Below are 25,250 nucleotides of genomic sequence, written 5' to 3' on the forward strand. Positions count from 1 at the left end.
AGCGCAAGGCAATATTAGCTTAGAAGAAAAGTCTTAAGTTTTGGCTAGGTGGATGCTTATATTCAATTCTCTTTATTGTCATGGTTCCGAAAGAAGAAGCTCTTCAAAGAACTTTGATGCATTGTTTACCTTAAAGCAGTGTTTCTCAACCTTGACAATTTTAAGGCATGTGGACTTCAACTCCCAGAATTCCACAGCCAGCAATGCTGGCTGTGGAATTCTGGGAATTGAAGTCCACATGCCTTAAAATTGTCAAGGTTGAGAAACACTGCCTTAAAGAATCTTTTAATTTGCTACATAGCTTTGGCACGTACATAGTGAAGCCAAAATCTGAATTTTCCTCCCCCAGCACAGTGTAACAAAGCATAACTCACTCCTTCATTTAACAGTCATTAATCACATTCTCCAATTAGTTTGAAGTGTGAACTTTCTCTCCCATTATCTCTTGTTACAACTAACCTTGAAAAATACTCTACTGAAATATTATTATGACTAACTAGTCCCCAAGTACATTCTTCCCCCCTCCCTTCCATCAACTATCTAATTTTAACTCTAAAAGTAATACACAGGTTAAATAGAAAATATCTGCATCTTCATACTTTGTCAAGCAAGAACATCCGATGTTAGCAGCATTGACATTTATCTTGTCTAATATACTTTGCAAGGTTATTACAGTATGAGGATATTTGTGCTGTTTTTAGGACAAGATACACTTTTGCCTGGATGAATAGGAAAAAACATATTCAATATCTAGATCCATCCCTGAAAAACAAATCTTTTACATTATTATCCCGTGCTACTTTGATCCAGCCATCGAAACTATATCACAAGATATCAGTTTAGGGTTTTGAGAAACTCTATTGGTAGAAGAGTGATCAATTCTGATTGTGCACATTTGATAGTTTACTAAATGTTGTGTATGTGTATAATGTGTGGCTTTGTTGATTGTACCTCAGCCTCCTGTATTCCTTAGGGAAAGAAATACAGTGAAGCTTGTAAAAAGGACTTTTATAAAAACATTATGGTATCTCAAAATTCTGCAGTGCTATTTGCACTATACTCAAAGCAGAGTATTTATTTGAAGTATTGTTGTTGGTGGTGGTTTTAACTGTTTGTTTTTTCTCTACCTGACCTACCTGACCAGTTGCAAGCCTTTTGAGGAGCCCTAATGAAGGGCTATCTCTGTCTTCCAGCATAGATTTCATTTTATATATTTTATATGTAAGGCAGTGTTGAAGGAAAAGTCTTCATCAGGGTCCAGTCCAAGCCGGGAATAAACAGCATGGCGATTGCTTTAGAAAGAAGGTTGTAGTTTATTGAAGAGGGGAGCCAGACAGAAAGATGGCTCTGGAAGAAAAGAAGAGAGTGAGTGCATGTAGTAGGGAGTAGTGGGTTTTTATACCCTCTTAGGCTTTTGTTTGGAGTTGTTTCCTGTTCCTGTTTGAGGCTTTGTATTTCCTGTGTCATGTACTTTGACCTGAGTCTGAGTGTGCCCCTTTGGCATCTGTGGGTTAATTCTATTATGTCCTGTCTTAGAGTTTGGGTGGGGTATGTAGATTTTAGTGTCTTTGTCTTCCTAAGCTTCTAGCTTCCTGGCTCCAGCCTTTCTGAATGGATTATTACATCTGCATTTCTATAGAGCTGGTTTCTGCTTGGGGGAGGGAGACTTCGGGCTATTAAGAAAACTGGGCATGCTTTTCTGCCTCTTTAAGATCCTTTGAGGAAATATAATATTCTGTCCTTTTAATATTTCCTTCTCGGGGGGGGGGGGTGATTTCCCACAGCAGGTTTGGGGCACAGGAGCAGAATGTAGGCAAAGGTGTGGAATCTTTAACTTACTAAATTTATTTTCAATAATGGAATTTGGCTATGGGAATATTTACCAAAGGGAATATCAGCATTCCCTTCTGCTCAAGTGTTTTAAATTAAAAGTTGCATGATCTGCTTTTTGGAGATCCAAAAATGGCATTAATAAAATGTACATACAAACATATATTATAAATGCCAAACTATCAGTTAAAACCTTCAAATGTAATCAGAGGGGAAAAGAAGTTGTCTGCGTGTTGTGAGTAAAATAGGCAGTTTCTAAAATTGCTAAATATGTTTACAAGCTTGCTTAGACAAAACTCTTGTCTGCAATCACAGGGTAGTGGCCTACAATCTCACAGTGCAGGACCAAATCTTAATGATAGTTACAAATCCTGCTGAAAATACAGAAATTTATAAAGTAATATAATTTAGTCAGCCCATTATCCAATTACTGCTCTGGCTAATTTGTATGTAAGTCTTAAAGAATTTGTTCTACCAACTTGCTGAGTGATGTAGTAGCAATCTTTAAGGCTATACTAATTTTAATGGTTGCTGGTACTTTAAGGAATTAGATATTTTTAAAATGTTCAGAAGCTCATTTCACGTGCCTATTTATCTAAATTGAATGGGGGAAGCTATAGCCGGCCATGTAAAATGCTAAACTACAACTCCCAGTAACTCCAGCTCTCTTGGCCAGTAGAAAGGAATGCTGGGAGTTGTGGTTTAGCTGTATCTTGGAGCTATTGGAGGATTGTAGGTACCCATTTCTGCTGAATCTAGATACATAATTGTTGTTTTTTTTAATTTTAATTCTGCATCAAGTTCTCCATTTTTCCTACCATCATCATACATGTCTTGGGAGGTTAAGACCAATTCATATCTTAAAGTTAACTTGCTTTTTTTTTGAGGTTTAAAAAAAATCCTGCCCCTAATATTAGACATTTTTGAAAAATTTAAAAGGAGAGTGCTTAAATACTTTTGATGGCTTTCTTTTGCAACAGATTGCAGTTGGGAAATTCCTGCCTGCCTGCCTGCCTGTGGGTTGTACCAATCAATTAAATGAGTTGGTTCAATTTTGTTGCAGTTTCTTTTCTTTCACTTATTGTCTTAGGTTATTGTAATGCGATGCTTTTCCTTTTCCTTCTTTCTCACTTTGCAACTGGCTTTTAGTACTTACAAAAAAAAAAAAAAAAAAAGCCAGCCTGTCTGCCTCTGACATGCTTGGGTCTGCATAGCTGCATCTGCTAGGCAGTATGTGCGAGCAACAAATGTGTGGATCTCTAGCAGAATAGCGTGCGGTGGTGGTGGTGGTGCTGCTGCTGCTGCTGCAAAGCAGGGGGAACGCTTCTCGCTCCAGGCTTGCAGTGACTGAAAGCTGTTACCAGCCTTCAGATGGTATGTGCAGAGGGAGCCGATTGACCCTTGTCTGGGGGCCCCCGGAGACTTAAGCTCTCGGTTGCAACAACAACCAACCAAAAAATCTCCCCCCCTTCTGCATGAATGGGACACACCCATCGACGGCACCACCGGCACAAAGACCTCGAGGACTGTGAGAGCCCATAGAGGTGGTGCGCTCTGGAGCGGGGGAGGCGTAGCAGGGATGGGGAGCTTTGGAAATCGCGAATGGCTGCTGCTGCAGCAGCTGCTGCAAAGGCAAGATGACTTAATTCCCTCAATCTGCCCCCATTGCTTTCTTAGTTCATTTTCATGGCGACTTCGGGTCTTTTCCCCCCCCCCCCCGTCCCCTTCCCCGCCTTTTAGGCTTCTTTCCTTCACCTCGACGGTCTCTCTCCCTCTCCCGACGTGTGGTGAAGGGAGAGTGCAAAGATTAATAATACAGGCAGAAAAGATATTAAGGCCTCCTCGGCTGCTAATTACAATCACGCCACGTATGGCATCTGTTTATCACCTGCTTCCGAGTGGCCCTGGAAAGCCTCTGCTTCATGGTTGAGGAGGCTAACAAATGGCTAAGGAATAGGAATATTTTAACTCTTTTTTTTCCCTCTCACTTTCTCTCCCCTCAGAGCACCGATATTGCCAGGGGCTTTGAAAGAGGATTGGAGCCAGAAAAAATCATCGGAGCCACAGACTCCTGCGGAGATTTAATGTTCCTAATGAAATGGTGAGTGTGCTTTATTCTTAATTTTTTTTAAAATAAAAAAATAAATAAATAAATAACAAATCCCGTTGTCCGATAACTGCATTTTTCTTCCTTTGTGAAATAACCAGATAAATTAACCCTCTTGCGGGAGGCACCATGGCTTAATGGCTCAATGGCAGTTCGTTGGCTGGGCTTTGTTCTCCCTGGAGTGGCTGTTAAGCTTCTGCTTTATAAATGCAGTCCACCCTGAGCTTACAAGTCATATGGGTTTTGCTTAAAGGAAGGCAAATTTACTGTCTCCCTCCTTGTCCCCCAAAGTAGAGAGAGCACAGGAAATCCTTCTGGAAAGGTTTTGACTTGCCTCTTGTTTTTGTTCCTGGGCTTATCTCGGCGGGAAGCCTCTCTGCAGACAGACAGGCAGGCAGCAGAGAGAGAGAGTTGGCTGGGCTGCCTATGCAGCAGCTGCCCCTCCCCCAGCAGAAGCCGAGACAAAGAGCAGAGCCTGGTTTATCAGCCAGACAGAGGTTATAGCATAGCTGCCTTTAAGAAAATTGCCTTTCCTCCCCCCCCCCCCCCAATTTTCCTCATCCCCGACTCCCATCAAGATTCCATCTTAGAAGAGCAGGTCTTCCCCCACCACAAGGCACGGGAGAAAATAAGCCCTTGTCCTCCTTTCCTGTCTCTAAAGCTGGCTGGGCTGAGATGGATGGGGCTGCTGCTCCTCCTCGCAAGATAGAGTGGGGGCGGGGATCCAGCTGCAGGCCGCTCTTCAGAAAAGGAGGGGGGGGAGGGAAGGAAGAAGAGCAAAGACTAAAGGGCTTGGTAGTTTTCCACCATCGCGTTTTCTTTTGTTATGCGACCAAACGCTGGGGGCTGTGAGTGAATGCAAACAGGTTTACCGAATTATCCTCTAAATGGTCACCATTCCTGAAATGGGCCACTCCTGTTACATCACCTGAATTGCAATTATAATTTAGTAGTGATTGTATACTTTTGAGGCCCTAATTTTCAATTCCCATATTATTGATCAAAGTAAGATCTAAAATGCTTACTGTTTGAATGTCTAGGGTTATTGCTGTCAGCTGATCTGAATTCTGAAGGACAAGAAATGTATTCAGTAAACTAATAGCAGAGTAATATTTTAGACAGTATCCTGAATATATAAAGCTGTTTGCTGTACTTACTGTATATAAGAATTACAGTAATTACTATAGAAAAGTTTTCACGTTCTAGTGAGTTAGATTGCTTTTACTGATTTATAAAAGAACTGAATTTAAAAGAATGAGACTTGGCTCAGGTTTAGATTCAAACCTAGGGTTTATAGGCCAGGACCAAATTATCCCTTAAGAGTGCATTTGCACTCAGACCAGTAAATTAGCTAGTTCAAAAGAGCCTAATCTCCTAAACAGTGGAATTAATATCTAATACAGAATATTCTTAGAACAGATTGCAAAGTTCAGCTATACTAATTGTAATTAATTCTGTGTTGTGCATTAGATTATTTTTTTAATCTTACCTTTGAAATTGATGTGCTCTATGTTTATTAGTAATACATATTAGCTATGTTGGCTCTTTAACTCAGTTATTGAATTAAGGTTGCAGTCCTATTACATTTGCTCTAGAGAAAGCCCAGTGAAAATCAGATTTTCTAATGAGAATGTTATCAGAAAGCAATTGTTTGCAAATTTAATAAGCAGTAACCTTTAGCTGTAAGAAAAGCTATATTTTCAGCTCTGTTGGAATATGAAATACTGTACTTATTGCTTTTTAAAAAAAAACAGCAAGGAACAATTGTAAAATCTTGGCTTAAACATATTTGTATTGATTGCCATTGAGCACTATTAGTCTTAGTTACTGATGATGATTGTAAAAGCTTTTCCATTACAGGTTATAAGTACTAATGTTGGAGAACATATTTTTTAAAAAATCATCCTCTAATTTCTTTTAACAGAATTGCTGGCATAGTTATGGGGCATCCTGTTAGACAAGAATTCTTGTCTCAGAATGTGTGTTCGTCATTTGTGCCCATGTAATTAAATGGGTAAAGATTAATTTTAACGAAATATTTAGTTGAGTGCCATTAATTAAAGTTTACTGCCTTAATCAGTACTACTATTCCTTGAATGGTAGTTAAGCAGGTAGGGAAGCTGTGAGTGGCACTGAACAACAAACAAAACTAATAAACCAACTGATGCTTTTTCCATTAGAATTCCTCATCCAGGTGTCACCCAGATATTCCCTACAGTAGCATATTGGCAGGGATTGTGGAAGTTATAGTTGAGGGCAGATGGAAGGGACCCAGTCTGCATTATGAATTTATTCCATGCCATCAACTTCTGTATTGACTTTTTCTGAAACATAAAATTGGTATAAGTTTCCTCAAAGTTCTTAAATAAATCAAAAGCAAACCATAGAAAATGTGTTTGGATGGTCCTTCAGGAGACATTTTTGTGGTTTTCTTTTTTATGTGCCATTAGTTAACACCATGGACTGCATTATTTGCTATTGCCTATTCTTATTCCTTAAGGCAACCTTATATTTTACTTTTCTGTTTGGTTTGCTTAATGTTTTTGAAAGTTTTTCATTTATCTGTAGAACTTTTTCATTTTATATGACTTCATATTAAGATTTTAAAATAGAAACTAAGTCTTTAAAATATCTGTAGAGACTTTGCATAAAGGCACAGTCCAAGGCCATATGATTGATCAACAAAATGAAATTTGGATATCTGCGGGAATGCCCTGGGGAATGTGCGGCATTGTAAACATTTAGTGTACTTTTCTGTCCTTGAATATCTTTATGGTATCTCTTCGTGAAACTGGGCAAAATTGAATAAAAGTTTCCAAAGATGGGTGCCTCTTTAAAATAATGCCTCTGGAAAATGGGTATGCCTTTCAAAAAGAGGCTTGCTGTCTTCAACTCATTTGCACTAAAAATGTGCCATTAAAACGTTCAGTTTAGTTAATCAGAGGCATAATGTTAGTGAACATATTTTTTTAAAGATAGATTTTGACAGATTGATTTTATTTTGGCATCTTACTTGAAAATGGAAAGCTCCTGTAAACAGTTAAAGAGGAGGTATCTCCCTATGTTTCTCTACAGCAGTATAGAGCCAGGGGTAGGCAACCTTGGCTCTTTTAGGACTCGTGGACTTCAACTCCCAGAATTCCTGAGCCAGCATGGCTCAGCTTGGAAACCTCTCCCTTTCCCCTCAGCATGGCTGGCTCAGGAATTCTGGGAGTTGAAGTCCACGAGTCATAAAAGAGCCAAGGTTGCCTACCCTGATATAGAGGATGCAATGAGATTTCTTTTTGAATGTTAATAGCAGTTACGAAACCAGCCAACTTTCTGCAGCATTAGGTTCATCAGTTTCAAAGGATTGGATCCACTGGACCAGCAGTGTCATCTAGTTAGCAACTAGGACAAAAGAAACTGCTGGCAGTATGTGTCCATAAATGAATTGTCCAGAAGGAGCAGTTGCTGATTAAAGCAGTAGCATATTCATATTGAAACATACAAATTATATGATATGCAGCAAGTGTAACTAAAATTCATAAAATCAATGGGTATCGAAAACTTTACAATACCTGCCTCCCATCATAATCCCAAGTTAATTGGCAGTTCAGATACCTGTTTCCTGGTGTCTGCTGTTGGTGCTGTTTCCATTATAAAATAGGTACCTAAACCCTTGTTTATTTTTTATTGTACCTCCTTTTGGATGGAATGTTTTTGCTTAACCAGTTAGTGACCAGTGCTCCTTTTGTTGCTTGTTTCTCTTTAGGAAAGACACAGATGAGGCTGATCTGGTTCTAGCAAAAGAAGCCAATGTGAAGTGCCCTCAAATTGTGATAGCATTTTATGAAGAGAGACTGACCTGGCATGCATACCCCGAAGATGCTGAAAACAAAGAGCGGGAAGCAGTGAAAAGCTAAAGTGGCTGGGGTTCTCTGTCCATCCAGAATTGTACATATCCGCCATCCCTTTCCCTCTGCCCAAATGCATCCATGGAAATGTGCTTATTACTGTGCTCGACAGGAGAAATGTTGATATTGGTTGGTTTAGTCATAACATAAATGGTGTGAGTCACGTTTGGTTTCCCTCCAGGAGATTGACATGCCGTGTGTGTTCTTCTATCACCTCATCATAAATAACAATAATGGTTTTTGTTTTTAAAGCTCCCTCGGAGCCTCCAGCCTTTTCTTCTTGCCTGGCTATTTAGTTCTGCATTATCATGTTCTATGTTAGAGAATTGTTAACCATCATTGTTACTGATTTAAAAATGGCAGGAGCTCCCCGAATTCAGGACAGACCCAAGTTTATTTCAAAATTGCTAACATGTTGCTTGAATTGCATTCAAAGATGCTAGGTAGCCATTTTCACCCTAATTTTCTAACTTCAGCTCAAAACAGTTACCTTTTGGAGAACAAGTAGAAATTAGTTGGCAAGGATAGCATCTTTTGAACCTGTCCCTTCTCATTTTACTCCTCTTGTTCCTTCTCATGTCTCTTACCTTATTACTGGTGCTATTTGCATGACATGTTTAGTTAGATTATAAGGGTATCTAATTAATCATGTTGTGTGTACTCCAAAAATTGAGTTAGTTGACCTATAACCTATAATGGCAACAAATTCCCCCCCCCCTATTTGCTAGAGAATTCACTCCCTCTTTTAACAACTGTGATCAACATGTAGTCCTAGAGAAGCCCTATAAAAATAGAGCTTCTGTGGGCCTTCCATTTCTATAGTCGTTTTGATTTTTCATTCATTGCACTCCAGGTGTATGTCTGAAAAGTGAGCAGATACAGTTGGGATGTGTAACTCCATGAATCTGCAGTGACACCAACCTTAATTGCATTGTGGCAACTCGATTTACTTTCCCAGGGAATGGAGGGTACAGCATGAAGTAAGAAAGAAAGTGATGCTTCCTGTGAGGACTAAATACAGTGTCACTGAATGATCATCTCTGTCATTTGGGATCATGTGCCCTGAGTGTGCCAGTGTGAATTAACTGGCTTAAAGAGAACTGGATCATTCATGTTGCACAAATAGGGCCTTTGTGTTATGTAGGTAAGTAGATCAGCCAAACATAGTGTCATACTTGGAAACTTAATTCCTTAATCCAAACTCTGGTTCCAAAATTCTAATTCAATTTGTTTCTGAGATCTTAGTTGTTTCTTTAAAGACTTCCCCACCATATCCTCTGCTTTTGCATTCTAGTATGTCAATCTGTTATTTTCAGAATAAGTATTCAAGTATATTTTCAGAGAAAATTGCCAGCTGAGCATAGTTATCTCTGGCTGCATGGCTAGAACCGCTCAGAAAATGCAAAAGTCCCAGGCTGGCATTTTTATTCTGAACAATTGACAGTTAAAATACATAGTGAAAGGAATTCCACAGATAAAATACATTTATTAGCAATTTAGCTAGAAATACCATGTTACAGAATACAAGGCCGTTTTGGATTGCAAATCCAATTGTGCTTCATCACTGACTATGCTGGATGGGAAATGGGAGTTCAAGAACATCTGGAGGGTCACACATTTGTCTGTCCCTGGTTTGGAATGTTGATCCTTACAAATGTTATTTCAGCAGTGGCTTTCCATCTTGTTCTTCGGCTTCAGGACAGGGTAACGGGATTTCATTTTCAAGTTTCACTGCTGCAGACTCACTTGGCTGCATCAGTTTTGAAAGGTGCCAGTCTCTTACTGCAGTTTCTGGATATCTCCTAATAGAAGGGTCCTCCATACTAGTAAGATTTGATAGGAGCTTGGATCATTACTGAAATAATATGGTGCAGGCTACTTTAAAATGGACCTTGGTCCTTATCATTTATTTCAGAATCTGAATTCATGCTCTTTGGTCTCTGCTACCTTAGCAGTACTCATACTGTTTTGTTTTGCTTTTATAGTGAGAAGAGATGTGCTACCCATGCTTGATCAGAAAATCCCACCACTACTTACTTCATTTCTGCATTGTTGAATTTCTTTCCTTTTGTTTAGCAAGCAGATGAAGTAGGTTGCCATCCTTCCATTTATGCATTCTGCATCCTGCTAATAATCTGTCAGGAATTGCAACAGGGCATGATATGATGTAGTATGACATGGATTACATCTGTGACACAATTAATGATTCATATGTCATTAAGCCCCATATCTTGCTAAATGCCCAGCATCAGAAAAGTGTGGGCATTTTTGTTTTGGTGGATTTCCTTTGATTAAATTGATAGGTGTACTTACGTCAACCACATCAAGATAAAACATTTATGAAACATGTATTCTAATTTGTTTGACTCATGATATCATTCCATGTATGTAGTTTAAGAACCTATTTTGCAACCAGTCCCATCTTTCAGTGGTTTTGAGGCAGGTTTGCCTTTAAGATTTAATTTGAAGGGGATTTTGTTGAAAGAAATGCACTGCTGCAAAAAGAACATAAATTAATAGAAATATTTCTTTTCTACACTTATTATTTGGTACAGTCATTTTCAACAAAAGAGATATGTGAAAGTTCAGACTATAGATTGGGCATTAGCATTGCATTTCTGATTCCATTTGAAAGCTGTCATACACAGACAGAAACATAGCTGCTGCGTTTGGCTAATGGCCAGCTATTGCTCTTGAATCCCACTGAACTTAATTTTTTACTGCATTAGTTCTTCAGTGTGGGGGGTGGTGGTATTTTCATTCATCTCTGAATCACATGAGCTGGAAGAGGACAGCAGTTGCAAAACAGGATTTGGGAAGCTATATGGATTTAACAGTTTGTTTGCATGTGATTTGTACCACTTACACGTTGAATAAATAATTACTTGAGGGGTTTTTTTTTTAGTCAGCCTCAGGTTCTGATTTTTGCATGTGACTCTCAAATGAGAAAAATATCCCTTTCATCCATTATACTTCACAGAATACTAGTTATCCTGCCCCCACTCCCTTGGAATTCTCTAATTTCTGTATGACAGCTGAGGAGGTCAAATTATTATGTATTGTATGACTACTATCAAGGATAAAAGCAGTAGAGATGACAATTTATTAATAGCCATCTGTCTAAAATGAAGCAAAACATAAAAGCACCTGGATGCTCCACATCTCCCTAAAAGGAAGACTATTCTGAATTCTAGCTCCTTCAAGAAAAGAACAGAGAAAAATAAATACAATATTCAAGTTTGTGCAGCTTACTACATACCTACCTACCTACAAATTGCTAACTCCAGCAGAAAGCAGTTCTGAAGGTTTTCCCTATTGCACATACATGTGCTTTTGTGAAACATACATTGACCAGAACCCATCCCCCAACAAGGACAAGACCAGGACAAAAAATAAATTGAATAATTAATGATTAAAAATAATTGCCTATAAAACAAGGTACCCATTTCTAAAATTAAATGATTTCTGTGTAATACAAGTCCACCATTCTGCAAACAAAAGGATATATGCATTCATGAGACCATTTTCTTCCAGCAAATCACAAAAATAGTGGCAATGGAGTAAAGGGGAATTAACACTAGAAAGAACAATGGTAAACCAAACTGGGTGGGGATGGAAGAATGGAACGAAAGAATAGAGTATCTGGAAGGAGTCAGAGGAGGGACAAACCACCGCCATTCCCTGTCTTAAGGGGATTGTAGAAAAATACATGTGAAGTTCAGGGATAAAGATGGCAAGAAATGTGTTGGCAATAATTTAAGCTTTTAAGTAACATCTTTCTGGGAGAATTAAAAAACACTTGGCTAAATACAGTATTTTGCATGCCTGGCTGAGGAATTCTGGGAGTTGAAGTCCATAAGTCATAAAAGGGCCAAGTTTGAAGACCCCTGTATCAGAACCAGAAAAAAAAATGCCCAGACATCTGAAGAGTCTGCTGAGAGCAAGAGTCACATACAGGTAGTCCTTGTCTTATGACATTACAACAGACTGCCCAGGGTACTTTTCAGACACTTGGCAACTGACCTGTGTTTATGATTGCAGTCTTGCAGTTACATAGCTGCGTTTACTTCAGATTTTTGGCCCATAGCAATCGGTTGGTTCGTTTAAAGACCACTGCATAAAATTGGGTCAGTCACATGGGTGGCATGCTTTACAACCATCCTGACTTAACAACCGTAATGGGCAGACTCCATTATGTTGAAGACTACCTGTATTTGCCTCAGAGCCCTATCTCCCCTTTAAAGGCTATGTGTCTTTAATAGTGGTTTCTTTCTCTTCTCAAGCACTGGCCAATGCTCACTCGTGATTTAATAGCATCACGTAACAAATTTCAGCCATCATTGAGGCACTATAATTTGTCCTCATTATTGTTACATTGACACAATGATGCTCTAAATCACTCCTGGGGATTTCACCCATGCCTCAGTATGTATCTGCATTGTCTGTATTTTGTGGAAGTGGGCAAAGTGGTAGGAGTGTTGAATCTGGAGCAAGTGCTGTGGATGATTGATAGTTGCCATTCCTTTCTATGCTGCAATCCTGTAAAGTCAAGTCTAAGATGGAGAAAGTCTCTGCTGTTACTAGAGTATTAGCTTTCCAGTTCGTGTCGTTTCAGGTATTTTGGCTGGCATTGCCTCTCACCAGCTAAATTCATTGGGCAAGCCAGAATCAAGTTCAATTGCAGGCTAAATAAGAGACATTTCCCAAAGTGTTGAGGAACCAACTCTGATAACCTTTAGGTATTAAAATCCTGCTACCTTGCTGATTTTACCCTTACTTTATTCTCAAATGTATTGGAGAGAAAGCTTAAGACAGCCTTGGAAGTGCACCTTTTCCCCCCTATTCCTGTATGTACCAGCCTAAAAGCTACCTTCTTTACCAGCAGCTGCTAATAGAAAGAGTTAACATGGAAGACTTCTGTGATTACAAGATTACTTGTGTGCCAGGCTAAAAAGAAAAGGGCATTTTAGGAAATTGATAGTGACAATGCTGTTATTAGTAAAAAAAATAAAAGAAAAGAAAAAAATTGGCATTTCTCTTTCTCTGGAAGTATTTGCTAGGATTTTGAGATGGACTAGTGCATGTGTGTTTTAAATGCCTACTCTTGTACGGCTTGTTCAATGCATGAATGTGACTGATTTGTTGCCATGTGGGGAGAATTATTAGAATAACTAGCATACAATCTTGGCCTTCCTCCACCCTCAACTACATAATTTAAAATTTTATTTTGGACGCACCATTAATATAAAGTAGCATACACAGGACCTTTCACCATTTGTCAAATTTAATGAACATCAGAAGGTTCTTAAGAGTTCTTTGTCAAACAAATGAAACAAAAATAGGGCAACTTGACACTTGAAGAATTGCTTTAGCAACTGCAGCTGAAATGCTAAAATGCTAGTTTTCTCTACTGGCAAAAGTGTAAGTACAGCAACAGCTGTTCCACAGTGTGACCTCTGTAATATGGTGTAACCCAGGCATGTCAAACTTGTGGCATCACGTGACGTCGCGCAACGTATCGTGACTTTTTCCCCATTGCCGGCAATGGGGTGGGCGCGGTTTCAGTATGATGCATCCGGCAGTTTGACATGCCTGGTGTAACCCTATTCAAAGGCTCTTCTTTTAAGGTAAAGAGTTCTTTTTTCTAAACTATTAACAAAGAATGCCCAGATTTTTTTTTAAAGGAAAAAATGTTTCACCCTTTAGCTGAAGATCCTGTTAAGTTTGCCTTTCTTAGTATAGTATAGAACTAGCCAGCTGATTCTAAATTTCCAGGATTTCTAAGCCATTCATGCTGCATTTAGGTGGCTTCTAAACTGATCCCACCTCCTCATTTTTTTTGGCTCCTGGTCTAAATGTTTCAATGGCAAAAAAAAAAAAAGCTTTTTGGTGTCAGCTTTTTCGCGTCTTCTTGTGTTTGGAAGTTGTGGGGATGGGGTATATGTGTATGATACATTGGGAGGTTTGAATCTTGGCTTTCTATGTGTCTGTTTAAATATTGCACATTTTAAACTGACTACTACTATGAATTTATCAGAATTTAAGTTTATGGTAAAGGCTGCAATTATGTAGGTGCAGTTTTCTGATGCAACACTTTCTTAAGAGGCTGTCAAACATAAATTGTTATCCTCGGTCACCTAAGCATGGATTAAAATACAAAGAGAATTAATTTTGTGTTAATTAAACTCATTAATTTTTGATTAACAATTTAATTTTTACCCAGGTGGCATTTAAATCTTCTCTGCTGTATGGGCTCTAATGACTTTTGTCTCCTCCCACCAGCAGGAAGAGGAAGAGGAGAGAGATCAGCCAGCCAGCACAATTTGAATTGTCTCAGAACCTCTGTACCACTGCTGCCTTTTCTTTGTTTCATGTGACCGCTATTGTTTCATGTGACCGGCTAGCTATAATTTTTACCCGTTTATGCCATTCAATTTGGTATTTAGCCAAAATTGGTCATGGTCCTTTTTCTTTCTGTCTCTCTGTCTCTTTCCATCTCTTTCTCGCTCTCTTTTCTTTCTTTCCACTGGGAACAACTTCTCTGCAAGTTTTCTAGTGGACAAGGGACCTCTGAGATAATACCTCACTCCACTGCCTCAAAAGCAAACAGTCAGATTTCTTTCCTTCCGAAAAATGAAAAGAGAGCTGGCATAAGGAACTGCTCTGCTTTTGATTGAGCTTTTTTGACGGCTTGGATCCAACTGTGTCTCTGACAGATAAGACTGCATGAATTCTTCACTCTGGGTCGATGCCACAATTCTTCATGCAACGCTTTGAATCATTTGCAAAAGTATGTCAAGTTGCAGCTTTTGCTTGCAACAAAGAGTTTGGAAGATTCATGAACATCTGTTTGGATCCAGGTGAAAACACAAGCCCAATCATGTGCACAGAATGTGTGAAAAGGCCTTGGAGGTTTAATGCCCCTGGTGCTGGTTACAGAAATGAATCCCTATGATCAGTATTAGACTCCTGATGAAAAAAAGAGAAAGATGGTGTGTTAACTCTTCCCCTCCCAGCCCAGCAATATGCTGCCCTCCACAACAGAATGTCGAACTTTTGGCTAATGGTGTCTCTGTGCATGTGTGTTAGACCTCTTTGGGGGTAACATTTTAGCCCAGCCTTTTGATTCTAAACTAAAGTAGGTTATGCTGATTTTTTAAAGTGTGAAAATAATTTTTAAAATGAGCTCTTTGTTGTACAACCTGACATGTTACAAATAACCCTCTGCCCCATGTTCCTCATCTCCGCTCTTTCATATTTCTTGTATCGGTTCTAATAAATGGTTACTTTTCAGTACAGGCTATTGTCCTTTATTCACTCTTTCCCCTTTTTATACCCCTCAATATTGTCTGAATATGGTTATATTTCATATGCTTTGTTGCTGTTTAAGATATGGAAAGTAGTCTAGGTCCCAGAGAATTTGACCAATTGATAAAGCATAGCAGTAGAATTACGAAAATTTAACTGTTGGCTTGTGGAGTTGTGCAATTGCCATCGTACAGCTGCCAGTAACCTTTAGCTTTTCTGGAACTGAAACAGTTTAATTCCATTGTTCCTTATTTTTTAATTCTCCCTTTCCTTCTGTGATTGCCTTTCTCAACCAAGTGCTCTCCAGATATTCTGGCCTCTTAACATCCATCGAAAGCCACTTTTTGTCATGCTGGCTGAGAATAACCGATAGATTTGCAGGTCAATTGCATAGCATTGGTAGCTTTTAGCTAATAGCATCTGAGGATAATAGCTAACGATTGCAGTTCTGTGGAAGCAGTTTTCTGAGTGGACTGCCCTACTGCCATTTTAGAGTCATCCTTTTCTGATTGTTGGGTACTAACAAGATCAATATATAACCTTCGAATGAAATAGATCTTGAAACACCAATTTGTGTATGTCTGGCTGAGAGTCAGGGAAATTCTGAGCTTGTCTTCCCTTTCTTGCACCAACTTTTTCTGTTCAAGTGTTCTTCGTCCTTCCTCTGCAGTAGTTCCTGTGAGTGCAGCATCCAAAGGTGGGAACAAATTGCATTTTTTTTTAATATTGAAGGGAAAAAAAAAACCTATGAAAAAGCAAAGAGAGAGTACACTCAAACCAAAGTAGCAGCTTTGGCATCCCTGTACTTAACATAGCACGTGCTAGATTGAGGGGTCCTTGTTGCTCTCTCAGCTTGGTTTTTAGATTTTTCATTACCTAAACTTGGTTACATCATTGGTGCAGTTGGTACATGCTAGATTTCAGCACTGGTCACAATTCCTTCTCTGTGTAGTTAGGAATTCTCTTCAGGGAAGAAAAATTGCATGGATTTCCCCCATAGAGTCATGGAAGAGAAAAAAAGCTGCTTCCTTATGTTGAAGGAAAAGTCTTCATCATAGTTCAGTCCAAGCCGGGAATAAACAACATGGCGACTGCTTTAGAAAGAAGGTTGCAGTTTATTGAAGAGGAGAGCCAGACAGGAAGATGGCTCTGGAAGAAAAAGAGAGCACATGTAGGAAGTGCATTCTGAGGCTCTTGAGGTTGTTTCCTGTTCCTGTTTGAGGCTTTGTATTTCCTGTGTCATGTATTTTGACCTGAGTCTGGGTCTGCCCTTTAGCATCTGTGGGTTAATCCTATTATGTCCTGTCTTAGAGTTTGGGTGGGGTATGTAGATTTTAGGTGTCTTTGTCTTCTTAATCTTCTAGCTGGGGGCCTCCAACCTTCCTGCATTATTCATATCTGCATTTCTACAGAGCTGGTTTCTGCTTGGGGGAGGGAGACCTGGGGCTATTAAGAAAAACTGGGCATGCTTTTCTGCCTCTTTAATATTTCCTTCTCTGGGGGGCAGCTGACTTCCCACACTTATATGTAAAATACCAATGAAGAAAAGGTAAGGCAGGACACCAAAGATGAAATTGGGACATAATTTGTATTGCAGATTTTTTTCCCAACAGAATTCCAGGCTGATGACATGTAAGGATAATCTTGATTTTCACAAAAGGGAGTTCTGCAAAGTAGGGGCCATTACTGTGAAGGCTTTGTCTCTATTTAACATATTTTAAAGTAATTCAAAGAAATAAGGCTTCTGGCCTAGGCACCCCTTCTTATAAAGATAAGATATCTTTATCTTTATCACTAGATAAGATATCTTTATCTTTATCACTAGATAAATCAAAACCAACCCTTTGAATTACACCTGGAAATGCAGTTGACACCAAATTATCCTTGTATGCTCTTGCTGCCTAGAATGCTCTTGCAGCCAAGTTATTGCATACAGCACTAATGGAATTCCAGATTTTCAAAGATTATTCTGCACCCAAATCCTTCTATTGATCTATTAGGAATATAGTGACTGCTGGACTTCCCAATGACATAGAAGAAATATGACACTCAGATGACAGCTGCCCTGGCCTCTATATTTTAAAAACAAATGCCAAATTTTCTGAAGATTTCTTTGACTTCTTAAAACAGACATGTCAAACACAAGGCCCGGGGGCCGGATGCGGCCCGCGAAGTGGTTTCATATGGCCCGCGAAGCCATCCTGGAAACAGTGAAGGAACGGTCCCCTCTGCCTTGGCCTTGGCCCAGGCCAGCCGGGAGCCAATGTACAATTTTGTGGTGGCCATCTATGCTGAAACGCATTCAGTCTTAGCTCCATAAGCCCCCCCCCCCGGCATGGCCTGAGAGGAACAGTGAGGCTCCTCCAATGGACCATGCCTTGGCACTTGCCCTGGTCCCACCCCCTTCTGCCAGAGACCCTCAGATCTATCCCACTGGCCACACCCACCCAGCAGGCCACACCCACTCCATCCACACCCACCCAGTAGGCCGCACCCACCCTGGCCACACCCACCCGGCCCCCTGAGGGCAACCGCAATGCTGATGCGGCCCTCAATGAAATTGAGTTTGACACTCCTGTCTTAAAAGATTGCAGGAAAAAAAGCCAATGATCTTTCTTGCAATCTCATAAAACTTTTGTGATTTGTGGGAGAATGCCTAAAGCCAGGAAGGTTTGCTAGCGTGCGTGTGTATCATTAAATTTCAATGTACGAAATGTGCTTTTTTTTTTTTTTTTTACAAATTATCTCTTCCCAACATGATAATTTAATTTTTTTTAAAAGGATTCTCATAGTGCCAGTGTGGAGGTTTTTGTTTTTTAAAGACTAGATGGATGGTGGGTGATTGCATTTGAGCACATATATGTATAAAATGACTGGGATATTACATATACACATCTCAAATTTCCCTGGAGAGGACATGACCTTCATTGGAAGGCGGAATACTCCCTATCCATGGCAGAAATAATCTCTAGGAGGCTAATAAAAAACTATGCAAGCTGAAACAATGAACATGGCCCTTTATCATTAGTCTGTGGTTTTTTGCAAGCACAGCAAAAAGAAGGAATTTCAGCAAAGAATCTGGGCATGCAGCATACTTACCTACTTACTCCCCCTTCATACTATTCCTTTTCAGGGTAAGAAGAATTCTACCCCAACAGGGGTGAAATAGTTGAGGAAATGAAGGTAATTGATAAATGAGGAAAAAGTGATCATGTTTTCCTCGAATGGGGTAGTATCCATGGGAGGAAGAAGTGAGAAGAATCAGATTCACATACTTCAAACTTCAAAAGAGAGGATTTTGATAATGTCCCCAAAAAACCCAAAAACTATTGGAGACTGAAGAGAATGAATCCCAGTATCTCAGGAATATTCTAGTGCATTTTACACTAGGCAAATGTTTGGATTTATGATTACAGGGAAAAAAATACAAATGATTAATTAGTTGGTCATCGTTGTGCATTTATTGCCGGAGAAAGGGTGCACTGCAGAATTTATTTTCCCTCAAATAGCAAAATAACGTGGCTCACTCAATGTCTTCCTCAGAGCAAAATGTCTGGGCCCAGCCCTGTTTACCGATTTACAAGAGCTCACTCTGCATTTAAGTTAAGGGCCTGACTCTGTCTGGAGGCTGTGTTTGTTTGGATGAGGAGAAATAGACTCATCCTAAAGATGCTTTTTCCAAAAGGCAACTGGACTTTTTTTTTCACTTTGAAAACATTTTGTTTCTCATTCAAAAAAGATTCTTCAGATAAGAAATGAAAGTCCAGTTGCCTTTTGGAAAAAAGCATCTTTGGGACAACCATGACTTGGATGAGAGAATCATCCATTCATTTGAGAAATAAAGTCAACTCTAGCAAGACCCAGGGACTATGGATTTTAAGCCTCCTGGATCTATAGATTTTCCATCTCAAATTCTAGATGGGGTTATATACTCCCCCAAGCAGACCCAATACAATAATAACAACAGAATTATAATAACATAACAACAAAAATCAAGGTACAATAGTTGCACAATCTGGGGTTCCTCCCTAGATTCACTTCTGCTTGAAGAGCAGGTGACATCTGTAGGACTGCTGGGAGCGATGTGCTGAGCTTTTCCTGTAGTGCCATCTGGTGGCCACAGTTTTTCTCCTTTATGCAACATAATACACAGGTACAGGTGGTCTTGTCACACCCATTGATATGCAAAGAGTGCTCTATCATTCTCATGCAAATATAGTACAAACAAGCAAATCCCCTATGTAAAGTGGTTTGAAGGGGGTGGAAATGCCTCATGCATCTCAATCTGCATTTAGTACTTTGGCCTTCAAATTTGGTTTCCACTTGTGTTTTTTCCCCCCCTTTCAATCTCATACATGGGAATGCCTCCAAATAATGCTAAGATTAAAAAAGTCACTGAGATTTTTTTTCCACTAAAGCTTCCAAATATTTACGAAAAGCAAAAGTTAGATAACAATGATTAGAAGAAATACACACACAATCGTCTAAAAGAAATTATTGCAAGATTCTACACAAAACAATTCAATAATTGTAACGCTTAGGTGCACTAGATACTATATTTGCTTTAAATATAGCATAAATGTATACATTTATATATTTCCTGATAGTTTGGAACAGGAATCAAGACTAAAACAATTAATTACAGTATATCAGTCACCAAGATCTTGATACAACACAACCCAGCTAGAACAATAAAAAAACATAACACAAAATACAATAATTGCAAAACAAAGGGAGAGTAGAAATGAATTAAGATGCTCAAAAACACCCCAGATAAGTAAGACTCTATATGGTTTAGCAGAGGTCTTTCAAAGAGCATGGGAGCATAAGTAGAGCACCTCTTTAAAACAGCCACATCTGTCCTCATGCCTCCATGCAAACCTGAAAAAAAAAAGTTACAGAGTTTTAAAACAGGAACTATGCTTACACATTCTGAAGCCCTTCTTCTGAATCCTTTTTGAAGCATGTGCAACCCTAAAAATAAGCACTAATTGAGAAAGTTGTTTTCCCCAAAACCCAGTTGTCATAGCTTGATATCAGGAAACTCTTAAGGTCCAGGCATATCTAGGCAAATCTGTCATTCTTTAGTCTCCTGGCCCCAACTTGGGTTAGGGTTCAGAAATAGATTAAAATGGAGCACTAAAGGTAGCCAAATATTTAAAGAGTCTTGCAGCTCTTCTAAAATTCCTAAACTGGTTTGTTTGCCAAGAGTTAGCCCCTGGCAAACAGGCCAACCATTGTCCTAAACATTTTCTCCCACCTATGTTATTTCCATTTCTGTAAATACAGAATAGTACAGAATGGCTGTGTCTGTTGAAGAGTGTTTCATTATTTTATTTCTTTTGCCTATCGTTTATTCTCACTTTGCATCTTGATCTCCACTTCTTTACATGCGTTACTAATCTAAATCAGACTGCTGCCTCAGATGTGGTAAAGGACAGGGTCTGGTCATTAGGGTTGCCAGGTCTGCTTCCAAAAAATAGCGGACAAGCGGGGGGGGGGGGAGTTAAGTAGTAAAAAAAGTAGACTGTACAGCTTTAGATTACATACCATTTCATCATAAAGCTTTTGAATAAAAAAATGTCCACTATTTTGTGAAAAAAAATAGTGAACATAATGTGAAAAAAGTGGACTGTCCACTCAAATAGTGAACACCTGGCAACCCTACTGGTCATGGTCCTTCCCTATGAGACCATCAACGTTTAAAGAAAGGAATTGAAATCCCCAAATAAGCAAAACATAACCATTTTTCAGAGGTAATAATAGGAATTTAAAATACAGCTTGTAGATTAAAAAAGCAGTCTGAAAGATCCTTTGGGGAACTGCCTCAAGAGAGGAAAAACAGGTGGAGGCATAACAAAACTTGCTGCACTTGTTCACATTCAAAACCAGGTCAAAGGATCCAATTTCCAGAGTTCCCCTAATTAATTAGTTGGCCTTCAACTGCTGAGTCAGGATTCTGGGTTTGCAACCTCACCGATGATCATCTCTGTTTGCCATTGTGAATATCTGCAGGGAAACATTACATTTCCAGACTCCAAGGAGCCACTGTTTTTATTTTTTGAGAATACTTGGAATTGGCATAAGTGGTGGAGAGACTCCTAGAAGAAAATGAACCCTAGGTGGACTCTATAGTTGGGCCACAAAGATTCAGATCGTCACTAGATGGCAGCAAAGACTTAAAGTAAAAGTTTCTATATCTCTTTGCTATCATCTAGCAGCCAGGCACTGCTTTGCTCTCTACCACACTCCCTAGATCAGTGGTTCTCAACCTTTTTAATGCCGCGACCCCCAACTGGTCATAAGTCGAGGACTAAACCGGTCATAAGTCGAGGACTAAACCGGTCGTAAGTCAAGGACTACCCAACCGGTCGTAAGTCGAGGACTTTCCCTGCCCGGGAGCGCCGCGCATGCGTGGTTCCACCCCCTGCGCCGGCCGGGGCGTAGCTGGCAAGCGGCAGAGACGGAGCAGGCCGACCACCAGCTGGCCCAGCTCAAGGCAGGTAAGGCACCCGCCGGAAAAGGGGGAAAAAATGGCGGACAGCCTTGCTTGGCGACCCCCGTGAAATGGTCGATCGACCCCAAATGGGGTTGCGACCCATAGGTTGAGAACCGCTGCCCTAGATGTTTAACTTTATCCCTCTCAGAGAGCTCTCCAAAGAATAAAGTCAGTTGGGCTCCATAGTCTTTATGGGCACTCCTGACAAATTTCCAAGTGTAGAAAGGTGGGACACATTGTAAATGATCATACTTGCTGAGACCCCATAACTCAAGTTTCTCAAAAATTACAGGCAGGTATTGCAAGCCTAAACCTTGAGTGAAGTTTTGGAAAGGCATCTTTGCAATAAAACAGCTGTCTGTACTTCCTAGGACTTCTCTTTCCCTTTTGTGCTCTTTCTTGTATGCAAAATGATCTCCAGGTTAACGGAAGTTAACAAGTTAATGGATGACTAACAAGCTATAGAGCAGAGGAGATCGTCTCTTCTAGCCCTATTTCCCATTTCACCAGGAGGTACCACCAAGGAAGCTGATTGAGGCATCATCAAGGGAACTTGATTCACTGGGGCAAGTTTTATGACTCTGGCTTCCCTGCTCACACTGTCTGCTGAAGTGCAGATGCAAAAATCAGTGAATTTCTGATTGATTGATGACGTGGCCATCAGTTTAGGGCTACAATATTTAGGCTGTAAAAAATTCCTATGGCTGCTAGATGGCATCAAGAAGCTGTTTGAGAACCATATGCCTAGGACCTGGTTTAATCCCTGGCATCGTAAGACCCTTTGCCTGTCACGTTAAATTGACCAAGTGTCCCACTCGCTCTACAGGAGGATCTGTGCCAAATTGTGATGATATCAAAATGAAGAAATATGTCTGAAGATGTCATTATGCAGATGCTCTGCTTATAATCTTGCATCAAAACATCCGACACAGGTAACGTAAACTTTAGTGATGGTAATGACATCTCACATGTGTTGTCATATTTATTAGAGTTTTATCTCACCTTTGTTACTTTATAAGTTACTCAGTGCGGCAAGTAGATCTAATACTCCTTCCTCCTCCTGTTTTCCCCACCACAATAACCCTGTGAGGCTGTTATAGGGTCCCCCGTAGACTCCCAGGATGCTACGAAGCAGTTTCCAATCTGCTTACCACAGTATTCTATTTTGTCCCCAGACATAAGAGGCCATATTCTACACACTGCAAATCTGTTATAACTCTGCTCTGTGTATAACTTTTAAAAGCAGCAGACTATAAACTGCAACTGTGGTAAGTCTCTTCTCTTCTCCCCCCTCCCTTTCTGGTCCATTAGCCTCAGTTTCCCATCTCTTTTGATACTGTGTTGTTAGTATTATTTAAGAAAATGAGAAAAGGGTTTGGGGATTGTTGCCGGAAAGCAGCAAGGCTGCACAATCCTTTTGTGGCATAACCAAACCTAAACTCACCACGGATAGTCAGGATTTGCAGCTATTTCTCCACTTCTGTGGTAAGGACTGAATCTCAGACCTTTTGCATGCAAACCATGTGCTCTCCCATTAAGTTATGGCCCAATAAGATACTGTGAGCGTTAACGTTAATTACAGAAAATAAATACGAAAGATTGTCACTTAAAATGGCTCCAGTTTCTTGGAAACAGGGCATATATTTTATATCATATTCAGTCGTATCCTACAACAAACAGAATAATATATACATGTGATGAAAAGAGAAAGTAGGGAGCATAATTAGAATTTAACAAACTCTTTTACAACTGGTGATATTTCACACTCTAGTTATTTATGCATTGTTAATCTACACTATAGGTGCCTTGGATTTATTGCTACTTCATCCTACATGGAAACTTTATGAATTTACTGTGCGTGTTTATTAATTGTCAAGTATTAATCAATTTGATGTGGCTGGGTCAATAAATTGTAGTTACTGGTTCTTAGTGGCCGCCAGGTGGCGCATAAGATAGGGCGAAACCAGGCAATTTCCCAGGCTGGGTAGCTGATAACGGCCGCTATGCCATTCCACTGAAAAAGGCTGATGCTTCTAGACGCTGTCATTTGAAGCTGTCAATCCATACTGCATACAGTACAGCTAATCTTGTTACTTCAGCACTATCTGAATGAAAATGCCTGAATATCAGCAGGCCTAGAATTTGGCTGGAGGTCATCCACTGCTGTTATCCTCTTATGATAACAACGGATCTTTAAGGAATAAAGAATGCAATCTGCAGTCCCTGGGGAAAAATGCAGTGCTTTCCTACGAGTCATCATCCTACAGTTGCAGGGAAAGCAGTGGTGGGATTCAGCCAGTTCGCACCACTTCGACAGGACCAGTAGCTAATTTTCTGTTGCCCAGGCCCAGAATGGACTTCCGGAAGTGGCATCCACACAGAGAACCGGTTGCTCACATATTTGAATCCCACCACGGAGGGGAAACTATATAAATGTCTTTCAACTACAATTCCCAACATCCCTCACTGTTAAACTGGTTGGGGTTGCAGGGATTCAACTGCAAGTTCCCGGTATCAGCCGAAATTCTCGCGGACACGAGGAGGGAGACAACTGAGCACGACTACAGCAATGCAGAGAGATTGCATTGCTTTGTTTTAAGTACAATTTCTAATGAAAAGGGTTTGGTAGCTGGCCAAGGGAGATTTCCATGCTTGAGATCCTGCCTCCCCCCCCCCCAACGACCCTGCATTAGATGAACAAATCTTCTAGTCTGACTTCTCATTTGTTAAAAAAAAAAAAAAAAAGCCTGTGGGCCAGTAATTAGAGAGCTTCTGCTGCAGATACTGTCTCAGCCAGGTTCACTGAATGATGAATGGATGGGAGCAAAATTTGGGATTGCATGGAAGCAATTATGTTGAAACAGAGGGCTGTATTGAAGCAAATAGACCACTATTCAGAAATGTCCCTTAATAGTCCAATGTAATTTGGCTTGCACTGAAAGCTGGACGAAGAGGCAGATATCCAGGAACACTTTTAGTGAAATGAATAGAAGGGTCCTCAGTGAATCCACCCTATTTTATCACCATTTGAAATAAGAGAAGTAATAAATGGAGCTAGCTATAGAGCAGCTTTCTCGCCTGAATTATTACCTTCAGGGTCTAAATTTATCTATCGGTACTACTGACTAGTCCAATCAGAGACATAATAAATTTAGCTGCATGGGATATCAGAATTCAGAAAGGAACTGGGGCTATATTGGGAAATTGTCAGAGTAGCAGAAGGGGGCATTTCTCTTCCCTCCATCTCCTGCCAAACTTTCTCAAATGCCTTGATTTTCTCTTCTCTTTGGGGAAAAAAAAAAGGATTGGTCTCACACAGCCATTTTTTCCCCCAGCCAAGGAAAATTGTCAAATTGTCCTGTTGTACAGAGAAGGTTTGGCTTATAGCTGAAATTCATCAAGGAGAGCAAGAATGTTTTGGGTTTGACTGAAATTTATCTAATATTTCTGTTTGTTAGCTTGAGTATTATTAATCTCACACACTCTCTCTCCAAGGTTGAAAAAAGGATAATCAAAAAACACACACAGTTGGATTCATGGTCATCTACAGCTGGGCCCATGAATGTTGACCTTCATCATCCATCGTAGTTTGGTTAACCTAGCCTTTCAC

At 39.9% G+C, this 25,250-nt stretch overlaps 1 protein-coding gene across 1 annotated transcript in view; it reads left to right on the forward strand.

Annotated features, from left to right (window-relative positions):
- CBX5 (chromobox 5) overlaps positions 1 to 10,725 on the forward strand; it is a 42,376-nt gene extending 31,651 nt beyond the window's left edge. Inside the window, exons 4-5 of the mRNA XM_015818264.1 lie at positions 3,834 to 3,931; positions 7,692 to 10,725. Coding sequence (XP_015673750.1) covers positions 3,834 to 3,931; positions 7,692 to 7,842 — 249 coding nt within the window. The 3' untranslated portion in view covers positions 7,843 to 10,725. The remainder of the gene's footprint in view (positions 1 to 3,833; positions 3,932 to 7,691) is intronic.
- Positions 10,726 to 25,250: the final 14,525 nt, after the last annotated feature.

The sequence above is a fragment of the Protobothrops mucrosquamatus genome, unplaced genomic scaffold, assembly GCF_001527695.2.
Source record: "Protobothrops mucrosquamatus isolate PMUCROS unplaced genomic scaffold, P.Mucros_1.0 scaffold710, whole genome shotgun sequence".
Taxonomy (NCBI): Eukaryota; Metazoa; Chordata; class Lepidosauria; order Squamata; family Viperidae; genus Protobothrops; species Protobothrops mucrosquamatus.